The 15,316-nt window shown below is 58.2% G+C and overlaps 2 protein-coding genes across 7 annotated transcripts in view; one reads left to right on the forward strand and one right to left on the reverse strand.

Annotated features, from left to right (window-relative positions):
• The window catches only part of DOCK6 (dedicator of cytokinesis 6), a 41,957-nt gene that overhangs the window by 9,860 nt on the left and 16,781 nt on the right, over nt 1–15,316 (forward strand). For 4 of the 6 annotated variants that reach the window (XR_012012301.1, XM_072787211.1, XM_072787215.1 and 1 more), the window contains exons 7-25: nt 1,461–1,546; nt 2,837–2,903; nt 3,002–3,151; nt 4,092–4,172; nt 4,293–4,449; nt 4,632–4,759; nt 4,869–4,962; nt 5,364–5,526; nt 8,591–8,708; nt 8,794–8,864; nt 9,059–9,197; nt 9,288–9,389; nt 10,029–10,115; nt 10,516–10,747; nt 11,021–11,182; nt 11,871–12,034; nt 12,550–12,654; nt 14,648–14,740; nt 14,997–15,092. Coding sequence is in view for 5 of the 6 variants with exons in the window: in XM_072787211.1 (XP_072643312.1) it covers nt 1,461–1,546; nt 2,837–2,903; nt 3,002–3,151; nt 4,092–4,172; nt 4,293–4,449; nt 4,632–4,759; nt 4,869–4,962; nt 5,364–5,526; nt 8,591–8,708; nt 8,794–8,864; nt 9,059–9,197; nt 9,288–9,389; nt 10,029–10,115; nt 10,516–10,747; nt 11,021–11,182; nt 11,871–12,034; nt 12,550–12,654; nt 14,648–14,740; nt 14,997–15,092 (2,295 nt within the window). In the remaining variant the exon portion in view is untranslated. The remainder of the gene's footprint in view (nt 1–1,460; nt 1,547–2,836; nt 2,904–3,001; nt 3,152–4,091; nt 4,173–4,292; nt 4,450–4,631; nt 4,760–4,868; nt 4,963–5,363; nt 5,527–8,590; nt 8,709–8,793; nt 8,865–9,058; nt 9,198–9,287; nt 9,390–10,028; nt 10,116–10,515; nt 10,748–11,020; nt 11,183–11,870; nt 12,035–12,549; nt 12,655–14,647; nt 14,741–14,996; nt 15,093–15,316) is intronic. The other 2 variants (XM_072787213.1, XM_072787214.1) reach the window with 2 other exon arrangements.
• Nucleotides 5,639–7,408, reverse strand: ANGPTL8 (angiopoietin like 8). Its single transcript, XM_072787216.1, has 4 exons — nt 6,988–7,408; nt 6,651–6,812; nt 6,029–6,138; nt 5,639–5,927 (listed from the first exon to the last, which is right to left on the reverse strand). Exons 1-4 carry the CDS (start codon nt 7,282–7,284, stop codon nt 5,900–5,902), a joined length of 597 nt encoding a protein of 198 aa, XP_072643317.1. The 5' UTR covers nt 7,285–7,408; the 3' UTR covers nt 5,639–5,899.

Genomic DNA, 15,316 nt, shown 5'->3' on the forward strand with positions numbered 1-15,316 from the left:
GGGAGAAGCAGGCTCCATGCAGGAAACCCGATGTGGGACTCGATCCCAGGGACTCCAGGATCATGTCCTGGGCCAAAGGCAGGTGCTAAACCGCTGAGCCACCTAGGAATCCCCCTATAGCATGTATTTTTTTAAGATTTTATTTTATTTATTGATTCATGAGACACATAGAGAGGCAGAGACCTTTCAGGAGCCTGATGTGGTACTTGATCCCAGTACCCCAGGATCATGACCTGAGCCAAAGGCAGACACTAAACTGCTGAGCCACCCAGTGTCCCTATTCAGTGACTTTTACTTTATATATACTCTTATTATTTACCCACCAAATGTTTATTGGTCACTTATTATATACTTCTCTATCCAACCAATATGAATTATATACCTATTGTATAATCTTTTATTTAATCAGATATTATTGAAGCAACTAATATGTCTTGAGTACCGATGTTTACTCAACCAACTTTTTTGTCTGAGCAATGCTTACACTGAACACAAGGCTTGAACATCCGACTGAGATCAAGAGTTGCATGCTCTACCGACTGAGCCGGTCAGACATCCTGACCCAACCAACTTTTATTAGGAACCTAGTAGTGTATACACCTATTTTTTTTTTTTAAGATTTTATTTATTTATTCATGAGAGACACACACAGAGAGAGAGAGAGAGAGAAAGGCAGAGACACAGGCAGAGGGAGAAGCAGGCCCCCCACAAGGAACCCGACGCGGGACTCCATCCCAGATCCTGGGATCACGTCCCGAGGCGAAGGCAGACACCTAAGTCACTGAGCCACCCAGGTGTCCCTACACCTATGTTTTCGTTCAGCCATTTATTGAGTGCTTACTGTATACTCCTATGTTTATTCAATCAGTAGTTATTGGGGGCCTAATATGTATCCTTCTGTATGTCCAGTCAGCATTAATCAGATGTTTTCTGTATTCATCTATGTTTATCCAACCACCTTTTAGTAGGTTCCTACTGTATACCTTCATATTTATTTGACTAAGCTGTATAGTAAGCCCTGGAGGTATAGCCATGAGCAGGATAAATTCAGTTCCTGCCCTCAGTGTTCACAATGTAGTGGAGGAGAGATCCTCCTACCAAGAGATTGCAACCCAGAACGAGTGGTGCCATGGTGAGTTGCCGGTAGTTGGCCTTCGCATGGCCCTCTGTCCCAGCCATGTGGCCCTTTGCAATAGGGCATTGTGAACACCTGGACAAGCTGTCTGCTCAGGCCTCAGGAGTCAGGGAAGGCTTTCTGGAGGAAGTGCTGACTCAGCTGAGACCTGAACAAGGTAGGGAGACAGAGGGCCTTCCAGGTAGGGGGAATAGCATGTGCAAAAGCACAGTGGCAAGGAACTGCAAGAAACTTAGGTCAGGCTGAGGGTAAGCTGGTCTCAAGCCATGCATTCCAAGCCCTTCTTTGAGGATGTGTCCCAGCTGCCCTCCTTGGTTCCTGGTAGGATGACGCTGTGGAACGCTGCAGCCGCCCCGAGCCACCTCGTGAACACTTTGGACAGAGGATCCTGGTCAAGTGTCTGTCACTGAAGTGAGTGTGCTGACTTGCCCCTCCAGACGTACAAGGCTCCACATTGGTTAGCATGCACGTATGCACACACTGGCCATTTGCTGCTCAAGCCAGGCCACAACTGCGTGCAGCCCTAAGACCCATGAGGCCATCTATGCACTTTATTTAGGTGGGAAGTCAGACTTCCTTTTCTTCTTCAAAGCCACTAGTCCTTAAGCACTAGCTATATGCCAGGCTCTGTTCTCAACCCTTCGTGTGTGTTACCGCTAATCTTCACAACCTTGTGACATAGGTGCAGGGAGGGAAACTGAGGCACAGAGTGGCAGTCATCATACCCGAGATCACAAGCCGTGTGAGGCCAGAGTCTGGCACTCACTTTGCTGGGACCCAGGCTGGAGGGGGCGCTGGCTCCCAGCTGACCAAGGCCCCTTCCACATTGGTCTCTGGGAGCTGCCAGAAGTGCGTGGGAATGGAGCTGAACAGGATGTGGCCTTGGACCTGAGCCCAGCCCTGCCCCTCCCCACCCTGAGTTCCTGCCTGGATGGAGGCAGGAAAGGGAGGCCCTGGTCTGGCCTGAGGCCCGGGTGGGCTGCCTGCCCCTAGCACTAGGGTTGGGAATCAGCTCTAGGAGTATCTAGTCATTCAACAAACACTCATTGACCACCTACTGTGTACAAGGCCTGTAACCATGGGATGACCGTGCAGGGCTCTCTAGGAGGGGGGGACATAGCACACCCAAAGGCTGGGAGATGTCTGAAGAGGGAAAACAGGCCAAGAGGTGGCAGGGCTGGATTTTGTTCCCAGCATACTGGGGAGCCTCAAATTGTAAGCTTTAAAATGCTTCCTTAGGACTCACGTGATGGGTGGGGGTCACGAAGGCAGAGTAAGACAGGGAGGTGGTTATAGGGACCTTTGAGGTGAGTGAAGATGAGACTCAGCCCAGGATGAGAGGGGACACCCCAGAAGGGGAGAGAGGGAGGCCCAGGGATTGAGAATTTAAAATTGGGGGGGGGGGAGTATTGTGCCAAAAGCTTCCCCCATATCAACTGAACAAGAGCCATAGTTTCAGGGAAAGGGCTCTGTGTGGGTTACCTGGGGTGAGTGGGGTCTCAGTGCCTCTGTTTCACCTTTTGCAAAATGGGACAGGCTTTTCCTGCAAGCCCTTGAGTAGCAATTCTTTGTGGCCCAATGGAAATTAGCCCCACCACCAAGATGCACCAAGTCTGGGCTGGGTCTCAAGAGGGAGAGGAATGTGTGGATGGTGGGAGTGTTAGGTAGGGCAGCCTCTGCCAGAGTTCTCCATTCATGTAGGTTTGAGATCGAAATTGAACCCATCTTTGGCATCTTGGCCCTGTATGATGTGCGGGAGAAGAAAAAGGTAGGAATCCCTTTCTTCCCTTTCCTACCCCAACCTTCCTAGTTGCAGGGCAGTGGGCTTCCTGGAGGTGGTGGCTCAGCTGCCTTTCGTGTCCCCAGATCTCAGAAAACTTCTACTTTGACCTGAACTCGGACTCCATGAAGGGGCTACTGCGGGCCCATGGCACCCACCCTGCCATCTCCACCCTGGCCCGCTCTGCCATCTTCTCCGTGACATACCCCTCACCTGACATCTTCCTGGTCATCAAGGTGCTGGCTGGGGCTAGGTCAGGGGGTGATAATGGTAAACGTCAGAGGTGTGGTCCCTGCTTTCATGGGAGAGGATGGACATGTCACCAAGAAGGGTGATCAAGTCTGTTGTGAGGGAAGCACAATCAGCTGGGCAAGCCCAGAGGAGGCTCCTGACCCAACCGAGGTGGGGAGAAATCACAGAGGGCTTCCATGGAGAGGTGATGGCTAAGCCAAGCCCCATGACTGGGTACCCTGGGGAGAAATAGCATCCGGGCACATGCAAATGGACATTTAGAATTCTTTTTTTTAAGTTGAGAGTTTTTCAGTTTATTAGGGGAAGAAAGACCTAGTTGGCACATTTGTGTGAGATTTTCTGTTTTTAGAAATGGGCTCAAATTTTCTTCCCCAAATTTCAAATAGGTTATGCTAATTACACTGAGCACCTTTAGGCAGACACTGCTCATGGTCAGTCAGGCTATATGGGGATTCCTACCTTTAACATAACAGCAGCCTCAGGAGATGGGGGTTGCCATGGCCCCCATTTTACAGATGAGGAAACTGAGGTACAGAATGGGTTGGGGACCTGTTTAGGCTCCCACAGCCCCCAAGTGGTCAGGATAGGGGTCTGGCCTTGCTTGGAGTGGCCTAATGGAAACTTTTTGTTTGTATACTAACAAAAATATAAATGTAAATGTAAAATATAAAAATATAAATGTAGAGAAATATGGAGACCCGGGTTTGCAGTGGGTTCAAAGGGTGGGGGAAGGGGCAGCCGGCCAGACAAGCCAACTGCTAGTGTTCAATCCCGAGGACAGTGGGAACCATGGGAGGTGTTGGAGGGAGAGCCTTAGTTGGATGGAGTGAGTGGCTGAGGGCCCAGGAGGGGGCCAGACGATTGGGAATGCGGTGGGAACTTGGGGTCCCAGGCTGCACCTCACTGGCCCCGCCTGCCCCTCAGCTGGAGAAAGTGTTGCAGCAAGGGGACATCAGCGAGTGCTGCGAGCCCTACATGGTGATGAAGGAGGTGGACACGGCCAAGGTAAGCAGGTGGAGGCTGCGCGGGGTGGTGAAGGGGTCCCGGGGCAGGGCAGGTCCTGGATTCAGTAGGCCTGGGGCACTGAGCGGGTGGGGCATGTGTGTGGGGGGGGTGTCCCCACAGAACAAAGAGAAGCTGGAGAAGCTGCGCCTGGCGGCCGAGCAGTTCTGCACCCGCCTGGGCCGCTACCGCATGCCCTTCGCCTGGACGGCGGTGCACCTGGCCAACATCGTGAGCAGCGCTGGGCAGCCCGACCGCGACTCCTCGGACTCCGAGGGGGGTGAGGAGGCGGGGCCGACGGGCCGGGGGCGGGGCCAGAGGGGAAGGGGCGGGGCCACCGGGGAGCGGAAGGGGCGCCCTCTGCTGGCCGGACTGGGTACAAGGTTGAGTCTCCTCGTGCCCTGGCCCTCGCCGCCTTCCTTTCACCTCTGCCCCCTCCATCGCCGTCACTGCCTCCCCTAGAGCGCCGACCTGCCTGGACTGACCGCCGCCGTCGCGGGCCCCAGGATCGGACAAGTAGTGGGGATGACACCTGCAGCTTCTCTGGATTCCGCCCAGCCACGCTAACCGTCACCAACTTCTTTAAGCAGGTGTCGAGGCCGTGGGGCTGGGGGAGGGTTTCCCAGGGACAACCCCTGTTGCCCCACTGCGGGCGCACGGGCCTCCGGGACCCAGTTTACATGGGCATGTCCCGTGCAGGAGGCCGAGCGGCTCAGTGATGAGGACCTCTTCAAGTTCCTGGCTGACATGCGGCGCCCGTCTTCTCTCCTGCGGCGCCTGCGGCCAGTGACTGGTGCGTGGTGCATCTTGTAAATAAGAGCTGACACTTCATGCAGTCACTCAGCAGACCTACACTGAGTACCTGCTGTGCCGGGCCCTGGGGACCCAGTGGTGACCCTGACACAAATCCCTGATGTCAGGGGCGGGATGGGAGTCATAGACAAGAAATACAATGTGACAGATCGTGGGTCAAATGGGGGACATGGTAGCAGTGGGGACATGGGTCCGGAGGGTAGAGCTGATCAAATGTGGGGGCAAGATACAGCAGTTGAAGGTGACTTCTGGCCTTAGCACCGGAGGGACAGCCACTAGAGGGCATCATGGAAAAGTCAGAGCCCTGACCCTGCAGCCCAGAGAGGGTGGGGCTGAAGTGGGAAGCTCCCAGGCAGGTGCAACCCTCGCCTCTCTCCTCAGCCCAGCTCAAGATCGACATTTCCCCCGCCCCTGAGAACCCACACTTCTGCCTCTCCCCGGAGCTGCTTCATGTCAAGCCCTACCCAGACCCCAGGGGCCGGCCCACCAAGGAGATCCTGGAGTTCCCTGCCCGTGAGGTCTATGCCCCTCACACCAGCTACAGGTACGGCCCCTCAGGCCCATCTGGGCACTCGAATGGAGCGGGGAGGGGGCGGTATTCATGCATCACGCAAGGCGAGGTACCCTTTCTCCCAGACACACGCAGACACCCGGAGTGAGATCTCATTACTCCGCTTTAATGTAGGGGTGTGTACGCATGAAGTGTCCTGTGTCCTGCCTCCACCCCTCCTCAACGGGGGCCGTGTCCTCTGCCCGTGGCCCCGCCTGCTTCCGTCTCTCCTCTGTGGCCAGGAGCAGGCCCCAGCCAGCACCCTGGCCGACCCCAAGCACGGGCAGCTCCTCCTTGTTTAGGGGCCGCGTGGGGCATGGCCACATCCCGCAGCGAATGACCGGTCCTCAGTTCTGCCCAGGCAGGCTCAGGCCGGGAGCGCCGCCGTGTGGAGTCTGGAAGGGAGATGAGGCTCAGCCAAGGCAGAGGGGCCCCCATCCCGTCGCCCAGCACACCTGTCCGGCAGCCCTGCCCATCCAGCCCCCTCCAGCCTCACCTCTCCTGGATCTGTCGTAGCCGGTGTTGCTGCGCTGCCATCTCCTGCCCCTGTCGCTGCACGTGGCCAGTGAGGGCCCACACGATGTGGCTCTGCTTGTCAGCGTGGGCCTGTGGGGTCAGGGCCAGCAACCTCAGCTGGGGCCAACTCCCCTCCCTGTCCCTCAACCCTGCCCAGGGCTGCCTACCCTCCCCCCAACTGCTTCTGTGTGACCTAACAAGTCACTGCTGCTCTGTGGCCTCAACTTCCCCATCTGTTATGTGGCGATGCCATAGGACTTGCTTCTAAGCATGATATGGATTATTAAGAGGCACGGCAGGGTAGTTACTGGGCGCTCGAGAGGTAATACCAGTTACCCTAATAGTTATTGAGTAACTTCTATATCCCCTGCCCCATGCTGAGTATTTTGTCTGCATTGAGTCCCTGTCTCTGCTCTGAGACATGAATTGTTGCCCTTATTTGCCAACAGGGAAACTGAGGCATGGTAAGGGGCAGGGATTTTGCCCAGTGTCACATAAGTTAGAGGCAATGGCAGGGAGGCTGATCGGAAGATGTCTCTGGGACTCAAGGCTCAGGAATGAGTTCTTCAGTCTCGCCTCCACTAGGGCCGGGAGCCTCTTACCTTTAAGGCCTCAAATTCTTGCCGGGAATGGCCCAGCCAGGCGCCCCTCAGCCGGACTTCTAGCCGCTGCATGCTCTCCCGCAGCATCTGCTGTCCCTGGGCCACCTCCCTCAGTGCCTGGGCTGTGGCCGCTGCTTGCAGCTTTAGAGCATCCTCCTCCACCTGATCGATAAATAGTGGGTGTTAGTAGGATGACCAACTTGCCTAGTTTTAGCATGGAAGTCCTGTATTCCAGGGATCCTCCCTCAATCCTGGGCAAACCCAGACAGTTGGTTACCCTAGACGACTCTACCGCAAACTCCTACCCACCCCACGGTGCCCCAACTGCAGTGCCCACCTGCATCTCCAACAGGCTTGTGCGTAGCTCCTGGGCTGCATCCCGGCCCCGGCTGACCTCCTGCCCCAGAAGCCCCAGTACATGGCCGTAGAGTCCCAGGCTGTGCCCAGCCTTTGTCAGCCGTGCCTCTGTGGCCCTGTACACACCATTGAGGGCCTGACCCAGCTGCAGAGCCCCGTGGAAGAGGAGGGTCAGCTCCTCCTGTTTTGCCGGCTCCAGGCCCCCCACGGGAGCTGCAGAGGCAGGCCGGGCCACCGTTGCCAGGGCGCACAGTAGGCACAGTGTGAGCTTGGGCATGGCTGAGGCTCTGAGGGTGCGGCTGCGGCGCCACCGCCGCCACCTTTTATGTCCCAGCACCCCGTTAACCCCCGGTCAATCGTTAACCGGCCAGCTGGGCAACCCGTGTTGTGCAAGGGCCTGGCGGTGGTGAGACAGTTGCATCAGGCGAATGTCTGGCTAGGCCACGCTGAGATCACGCCGACTGGGGCTTGGGGCCAGGTGTGGACTGGGGGGCACTGGGAGAGGACAGGCCTGGACCCCACTGGGGGAACCTGAAGCTTGGAGCCTCAGTTTCCCCACCAGTGGAAGGGATAACAGCAGTAACAGGCATGGTAACGACAGTAGTAGTGATAGTGAGCGTCTTCGCACCGATCATTCACCTGGCCATGCTTCAGGGCCCTGACGGTAGCTGGCTTCCCCATGCCCTTCCCACAAGACCGTGATGTTGGGGTCTGTGCTGGCCTGCTTGACACCTGGGGAAGCAGGTGCAGGTGGCAGAGACTCTCCCAAGGCCATACAGCCTGACTCCAGGACCCGGGGGTGCCCTGGATCGGCGCTAACTGCCATTTCTGCTCCTTGGATGACTGGGCAAGTGCCTCTATTTCCCCTACCTGTAGAACAGAAGGAACATTCATCCCCCCTCTTCGGCTGCTTGGAGAAATAAAGGAGTTGTTTCACATTGAGCACTTAGAACAGAGCTGGGCACACAGTAGGTGCCCTAGGAATGTTCGGTACGATCCTTGTCGCTCCGGTTGCTTATCATTACTGGTATTGTTATGAACGCTTGTCTGCCCCCATTTTACAGATAGAGAGACTGAAGCCCAGAAGGAGGTTGGGTCTTGCACAGAGTCACCCCAGGAGAGAGAGGCAGAACTCTGACTTTAGCCCAGCCCCGCTTCTGATTCTGGCCTGTTTCTCCAGCTGAGAGACAGGCCTCGTGACTCTAGTGGGTTCTCCTAGGGGAAGGGCAGGTCAGCCCAGGCGGAGCTCAGGCCTGACTGCTGACCACCTGGGCTACCTTCTTGGAACCCCGACCCCGAGCACCCGTCTGTCCCCACTTGGCACGTCCCCATGCCTCCTATGTGCCCCTGAAGTCGCTCTGCGTTCCTACCCTCTGCTGTGCCTTCTTCCCACCTATGCCCCGAGGGTGCCTCTCTGCCCCCACTCTGTCAGTGACACCTCCCTCCTGGTGCCCCTAATTGCTCTCTCCATACCCCACCCTCGGTGCCCCAGCGGCATGGCCATTGCCCCCCTGTGTCCCAGGCCAGGATTGTGCCAGCAGTCCAGCCTCTTCTGTCCCTCTGATGCCCCCCTGTCCCCGCAGGAACCTGCTGTACGTCTACCCACACTGCCTTAACTTCAGTAGCCGCCAGGGCTCCGTGCGCAACCTCACCGTGCGAGTGCAGTACATGGCCGGCGAGGACCCCAGCCAGGCCCTGCCGGTCAGTGGCCAGGCCTGGGGGAGAAGAGAGGGGTGTCCCAGGTGGGGTGTCCCAGGTGGGTCCCTCATGCATACCCTCCCCCCAGGTCATCTTTGGCAAATCCAGCTGCAGTGAATTCACGCGGGAGGCCTTCACACCGGTGGTCTACCACAACAAGTATGTGGGGACGTGATAGAGGGACGGGGCAGCGATGGGGACATGAGGGGACAACACAAGGGAAGGAGGCTACCTCCTAATGGGGGAACATGAGGCAGAGAGCAGACGGGGCCAGGCAGCCTTAGGGTATCCCTTGCTAGAGGGGATGGAGATGGCAAGGGGGTGTCCCAGCCCCCAGCAGAGCCCCCTGCCAGGTCCCCAGAGTTCTACGAGGAGTTCAAGCTGCGTCTTCCGGCCTGTGTGACCGAGAACCACCACCTGCTGTTCACCTTCTACCATGTGAGCTGCCAGCCCCGGCCAGGCACAGCGCTGGAGACTCCCGTGGGCTTTACTGTGAGAGCCCCACCAGCCCCGTCCCCTCCCCGCACCCCAGCCCTGCTGACCCCTCTCTGGCCCCATCCCTGACCCCCAGCCTCTCCCCAGTGGATCCCACTGCTGCAGCATGGCCGCCTGAGGACCGGCCCCTTCTGCCTCCCTGTGTCCGTGGACCAGCTCCCGCCCAGCTACTCTGTGCTCACACCGGACGTATGTGTGCTGGCCCCCTGCCTCTCCTCCCGAGGCCTTGTCCCCTGATGACACTGCCCAGGCTCATGGCCCCTCATCCATGCCCTGCCTTCCTTCCCATCAATACCCCTGGGAGCCTTTTAGTCCTGTGTTGGGGCCCCATCACCCCCGTTACTGCTTGTCTATGTCCTGCTGACCCATGTGTCCCTCTCTGTCCCCCGCTGTCTTTCTGCTCCAGGCCCCCATTAGCAGTCCTGCCTGCCTCCTTGACCACACACGATCCCTTCCCCTGTAGCTCTTCCAAGGGCCCATCACCCCCATTAATGCTGTCACCCTCCTGCTTACTCCCGTGAGCTGCCATTAATGCCCCGGGGACCTCAAGTTCTCCCATCATGCTCCTTCCTGACCCATTCCCCTTGGTAATGTTCACCCCAGGCCTCCTCCGTTCTCTGCTCCTCTGTTAGGACCCCGGGCTTCCAGCCTGCCCCGGGAGCCCCCCACCCACGGTACTCCCTCCTGTCCGCGCCTCCCTGGGCTGGTGCCCTGCTGCTCCCTGAGGTTGGGCTGTGCACCACCCACGGTGTTGCAAGTGGCTGGGGCTGGTGGCCTGATCGGCGCGGGAGGGCTGCCCGGTGCCCACCTGCTGTGTCGCTCCCGCAGGTGGCGCTGCCGGGCATGCGCTGGGTGGACGGCCACAAGGGCGTGTTCAGCGTGGAGCTCACTGCTGTGTCCTCTGTGCACCCCCAGGTAGGGGGCGGGGGGAACCCAGGAGTCCGGCCCCGGGGTTGAGCAACAGTTCCCGCTGGCCAGGGTGGCCTGGCCTCAGGCCACGGACGTGACTTGGGTCAGCCAGGCCAGGCTCCCAGGGAAGCTGCTGACTCAGGCAGGGATGGCCCTACCAGTGGCCATCCCAGCTGGGGGCTTTGGCCCTTTGCATGATCTCTCCTCCTCGCCGCTTCTGTGGTCACTCCCCCTCTCTCTTCCATCCAACTACCAGCTCATCCCTTGTCTCATATTTAGTCCATTCATTGATCCCTGGCCTTGGTTTTCTGCCCATGGAGCACTCCCCATCCGCACCCCCAGGGTCTTTCCAGCCATGGAACCCTGGCCCCACCCTGCTCACCCCAGGCAACTGCCCCGCCCCCAGGACCCTCATCTGGACAAGTTCTTCACCCTGGTGCATGTCCTGGAGGAGGGGGCCTTCCCATTCCGCCTCAAGGACACCGTGCTGAGTGAGGGTACCGTGGAGCAGGAGCTGCGGGCCAGCCTAGCAGCCCTGCGCCTCGCCAGCCCCGAGCCACTTGTTGCCTTCTCCCACCACGTGCTGGACAAGCTCGTACGTCTAGTTGTGCGGCCTCCAATCATTGGCGGCCAGATTGGTGAGCGGGCACAGCCTGAGACCTGTTTCCCCATCTGAGAAGGGCCCCTCAGCGCCCCCCCCGTCCTGGGTGACCTCTTAGAGTCCACTTATCTTTCTGGCCTCGATCCTCTCTGAAAAATGGCTCCCAACCCCCTGGGCCCAGAGCAGGTGTGCTGTGACCTTTTGGTTGGCCACATACACAACCCCTTGGAGAGGTGGCAGCAGATAGGAGGTTCCTTGGGGAGGGAGAAGGCCCTGGGCTTTGGCACTTGACCTCTGTTCTGCCCGGCAGTGAACTTAGGTCGTGGGGCCTTTGAAGCAATGGCCCATGTAGTCAGCCTTGTCCACCGGAGTCTGGAGGCTGCCCAGGACTCTCGTGGTCACTGCCCGCTGCTGGCTGCCTATGTCCACTATGCCTTCCGACTGCCTGGCACTGAGCCCACCTTCCCAAGTGGTAAGTGTTGGTGGGAGGCCCTGGGGGACAGGAGGTATCTGGGAGGAGAGCATCCCAGCCAGCAGAATGGCATATGCAAAGGCCCAGAGGCCATACAGACCTTGGCTGGTTTAAGCAACTCGCAAGAATGAGAGTTTTTGTTCACTCCTCCCCTCACCCCCAAGGATGTGGTCTTTGTTGCTTGACTGGTGGGCGGTTCAGCCTATGAACAAGCATCTGCAGTAGGCTGAGAGCAGAGACTCAGCTGGACTGCCCAAGTTTGAATCCCAGCTCTGCCTCCTACAAACTCTGTGACCCTGGGCAAGTGACTTCACATCTCTGGGTCCATTTTCCATTAGTGAGACAAGGATAATAATGGTCATCGCCGCACAGGGGTGCTGGTGATAGTAAATGAACTAGTAATCCATACAACAGGCTTGGGACAGTGAGCGCTCAATACAGTTGGATTCTCTTTTATTTGCTAAGCAATTAATACTAAGCACTAACTCCTCTGGGCACTTACTACGTGCCAGGCTCTGTTCTTGGGGTTTGTCAGTCTCCCCCAAATCACTATAAGCAGCAGCCATTAGCATGCCCGTCTTTATAGGCAAAGAGCCGTGGAGGCTCAGAGACAGAAAGTGACTTTTCAAAGGACAGCAGTGACTTTATGGAAGGGGCAGGGGGCTGACCATCTTGCCTCCATCCTCAGGGTCCCCTCCGGTGGCGGTACAGCCGGCCACGCTGGCCCGTGGCCCTGGCCGCCCTGCAAGCCTCTACCTGGCCCGCTCTAAGAGCATCAGCAGCAGCAACCCCGACCTGGCCGTGGCCCCGGGCTCTGTGGACGACGAGGTCTCCCGCATCCTGGCCAGCAAGGTAGGGCGAGGGGGCCCTGGGGTCTCTAGCCATGGCTGCCGGGTGGGCGGGCGAAGGATCTCACTGTTGACAGAGGACAGGAAGTGCCGGACAGCAGCATGGACAGAAGCTGACTCTGGGCAGCAGGGCTGGTCTGTGGCTGTGACAGCTTGGGAGCAGTGACTCAGACTTTGCCCTGGGCTCTGCACTCCAAGGCCAACCCAAGGATGGGTGGCTGGAGGTTGGCCTGGTTGAAAAAAGCACTCTGTACACAGTGGCGCAGGTGCGTCTGTGCACGAATACACACAGGTGCATATACTCACGTACCCCATGCATGAAGGTGCACGGGGCACATACGTACGTGCACTCCCTGTACGGACGCCCACGGGAGCATAGACTCACGGACCCCGTGCACCTGTGTGCCCGTGCCTTGGCCAGGGTCGCGTGGGGTCCCGGGCAGTGCTCACGCTTGGTGCTCCGTGCTCTCCTCCCTGCCTTCTGCCCACGGACTCTACCACTTCCCCGTGTGTCTCCAGGGTATCGACCGCTCACACTCCTGGGTGAATTCTGCTTATGCTCCAGGAGGCAGCAAGGCTGTGCTGCGACGGGCACCCCCTTATTGCGGGGCCGACCCCAGACAGGTGCCCTCCCTACCTGTCCCTGCATGACCCCAACTTGGCATGAGCTCCTCCCATCTTCCTGGCTGTGGCCCACTAACCTCGGGGAGCTGCCTGAAGGAGGCAGCAGACCCCTCCTGCCTTTGTTTAGGGGCTGTGGAGTCAGGGTGGTAGGCACAGCCTTTTGCTGCCATACAGACTACAGCCTCAGGCAGAGACAGAAGGATGCAAATAGCATGCAAATGATATGCAAACCAAGCCCCTGTAACCTCACTGCCTCGCATGGCCTGTTTCTCTTCCTTTAATCCACTCTGTTCTGGAGATTCTCAACTGTCCCCTTGACATAGCCACCCCAATCATGCCACAGGGCCGGGACTGACCCCCTGGGCTCTCCCATCCTATTTCAGGCAGGCTGACTCTGCGGGCAGCCCCCTTTACCCTCGGCCCCTTCCCAGGGATCTGGTGTGGGGAGGGGCTTTGCCCTCAGACAGACCTGGGCCCGAGTTCTCTCTCGCTCTGCTACCACTACCGGCTCACCCCGTGCCCCAGGCTCTGAGTTTTCACATGTGGTAAAGACTCAAAGCAAAGTGTTTAGCGCAGTGGTCCCGAACCTGGGAACGCGTTAGGGCACCAGGGGCGGGACTTTCTTGGGATAGATCTCACTCAGTCCAGCCTGGCCTCTGAGCTGACAGGTAGCCTATCTCCCAGATAGGCACTGATTGAACAAACACACGAGTATGTAAGTGCAGGGTATGAAAAAGCCTGAAAAGAAACAAACAGAAATGAGGCCACCAGCCTCCTCTGGGTGGCCTGGGTGGGGGGGAGGGGGGCTCTCCAGGGAGATGACATTTCTGCTGGGACCTGAAGAGTGAGACAAAGCCAGCCAGGGAAGGGTAGGTATTCCAGGTGGAGAGAAAGGCATGTGCAAAGGTTGGGACTGAGCTCAGAGTCCCCCAAGGTACTGAAAGGAGGCCACCCGTGTGGTTTCCCTATACACTTTATTCCAGCTCCGTGAAAGCCCTGAAGGCAGGCCCGCGGACTGTTAGCAGCAGGGGACCTTTTGGACAGTCTTCTCCTGAGATGGCTGGAAATCTGGGTTCATGGGTCCTGCCCCCCCCTCCCCGGTATCTTTAAAAGGGCCTCCCCCAGTGTCCTCACTCTCTAAGGTGTCAGCTGGGTCTCGAAGAGCACCTAGCAGGGGACAAGGTAGAGGGAGGGTGGGCATTCCAGGCAGGAGGTGACACTGAGGCTGGCTTTTGCTGTGGGTGGCCTATCTGGTATGTGCCAAGGAGCCAGGGCCCTGCTGAGACTGTGGGAAGCGGGGGTCCCTCGAGTAATGAGGCCTGGGCAGGTTCCAGGGGTCAGGCCAGCTCCGTCTTTGGGCCTCCTCTCCTTGCCAGCAGCCTCACCTCCTGACCAGCAAAGGAGGAGCGGGGAGTAGATGGAATGTGGGTCCCCACCCCATTTCACAGATGGGGGCATGGAGGCCAGCGAGGCTGCACACAAGGCTGGAACAAGGCCAGGCCTGGAACCTGGGGCTCTCGGCTGCTCCTGCTGCATCTTATCAGCATCTCCTCTCACCTCTGTCCTCTTTCTCTCTCTCTACCCTCACTTGGGCCCCATGTCTATACTCTGCTCCCCTGTCTCTGCTTCCTCCTCCACCTCATTGCTCTCCTCCATCCACCCCGACCTCATGACCTCACGGACTCTCTCCCCTTCTCTGCCCTCACCATGTCCACCCTCCCACCCTCACCTCTGCATCTCACCAACGGACTCCTGTGCCCATTCTCACCTTTTCTGTCTACCCTGCTGGGCACCCCTTTCCTCTTTGTTATGCTTTTCATCCCCCCTCCATCACATCTTTATTATCTCTGCTCTCTCATCCATGGCCCGGTGGCCTGTCCACACTGGCACATCCGTCCCCCATCCATACCAATCATCTCCTCCCTGTCCATACCACCGGCAACCTCACTAACCCCCCTTGCCATCCCATCCTCTTCACCTCATCCCATCCTAGGCCATCGATTGCAGCTCTAGCCGAATTTCTTCCTACCTCGAGGGCTCCTCCTTGGCCCCACCAGCCAACCAGCCGAGACCCACTGTGCAGAAGGTAGTGGGACGCAGGGGGGGTGGGTGACACAGTGTTGGCCCTGGAGCTCCTGTCTCCCCCGAAGCCCGGCAGGGTTTAGAGGGCCCAGGGAAAGGGCATGCTGATTCTTGCTCCCTCTCCTCCTGCATGGTCTCCGGCTGCACTAACCCCAAGCCATCCAGCTGCATCCAACCCCCGTTATGCCCTCCAGAGGAGGGAACGGGGGGAGGTGTGGGGGGGGACTCCTCAGTTCTGTGACCCTTGCCTCTGCCCGCAGCTGCTGCACGAGGAGCTGGCTCTGCAGTGGGTGGTCAGTAGCAGCGCCGTGCGGGAGGCCGTCCTGCAGCACGCCTGGTTCTTCTTTCAGCTCATGGTGAGACACCTTCCTCCCTGCTTGAGAGCACGTGCTGCCCAGGGGAGATCCTCTCCTCGGAGAGAGAAGCTCCCTGAGATTGTACCTGAGACCCCTGAGAAATGGTCCCAAGAGACACCCCCCTGTAGGGAGATAAGACACAGGTAAGGGGATCTCTCCCTGGAGAGAGACCCCCTGAAACTTACCTGAAACCCCCTTCACAGAAAGAAGACCCCCCACCTTCC

This window comes from Canis lupus, chromosome 19, assembly GCF_048164855.1.
Source record: "Canis lupus baileyi chromosome 19, mCanLup2.hap1, whole genome shotgun sequence".
Classification (NCBI taxonomy): domain Eukaryota; kingdom Metazoa; phylum Chordata; class Mammalia; order Carnivora; family Canidae; genus Canis; species Canis lupus.

Coding starts and splice junctions, on each gene's coding strand:
- ANGPTL8 (XM_072787216.1), bottom strand. CDS start 7,284: ATGCCCAAGCTCACACTGTGCCTACTGTGCGCCCTGGCAACGGTGGCC. Junction 6,813..6,987: donor CAAGCCTGTTGGAGATGCAG/GTGGGCACTGCA, acceptor TTTATCGATCAG/GTGGAGGAGGATGCTCTAAA. Junction 5,928..6,028: donor CTACGACAGATCCAGGAGAG/GTGAGGCTGGAG, acceptor TCTCCCTTCCAG/ACTCCACACGGCGGCGCTCC.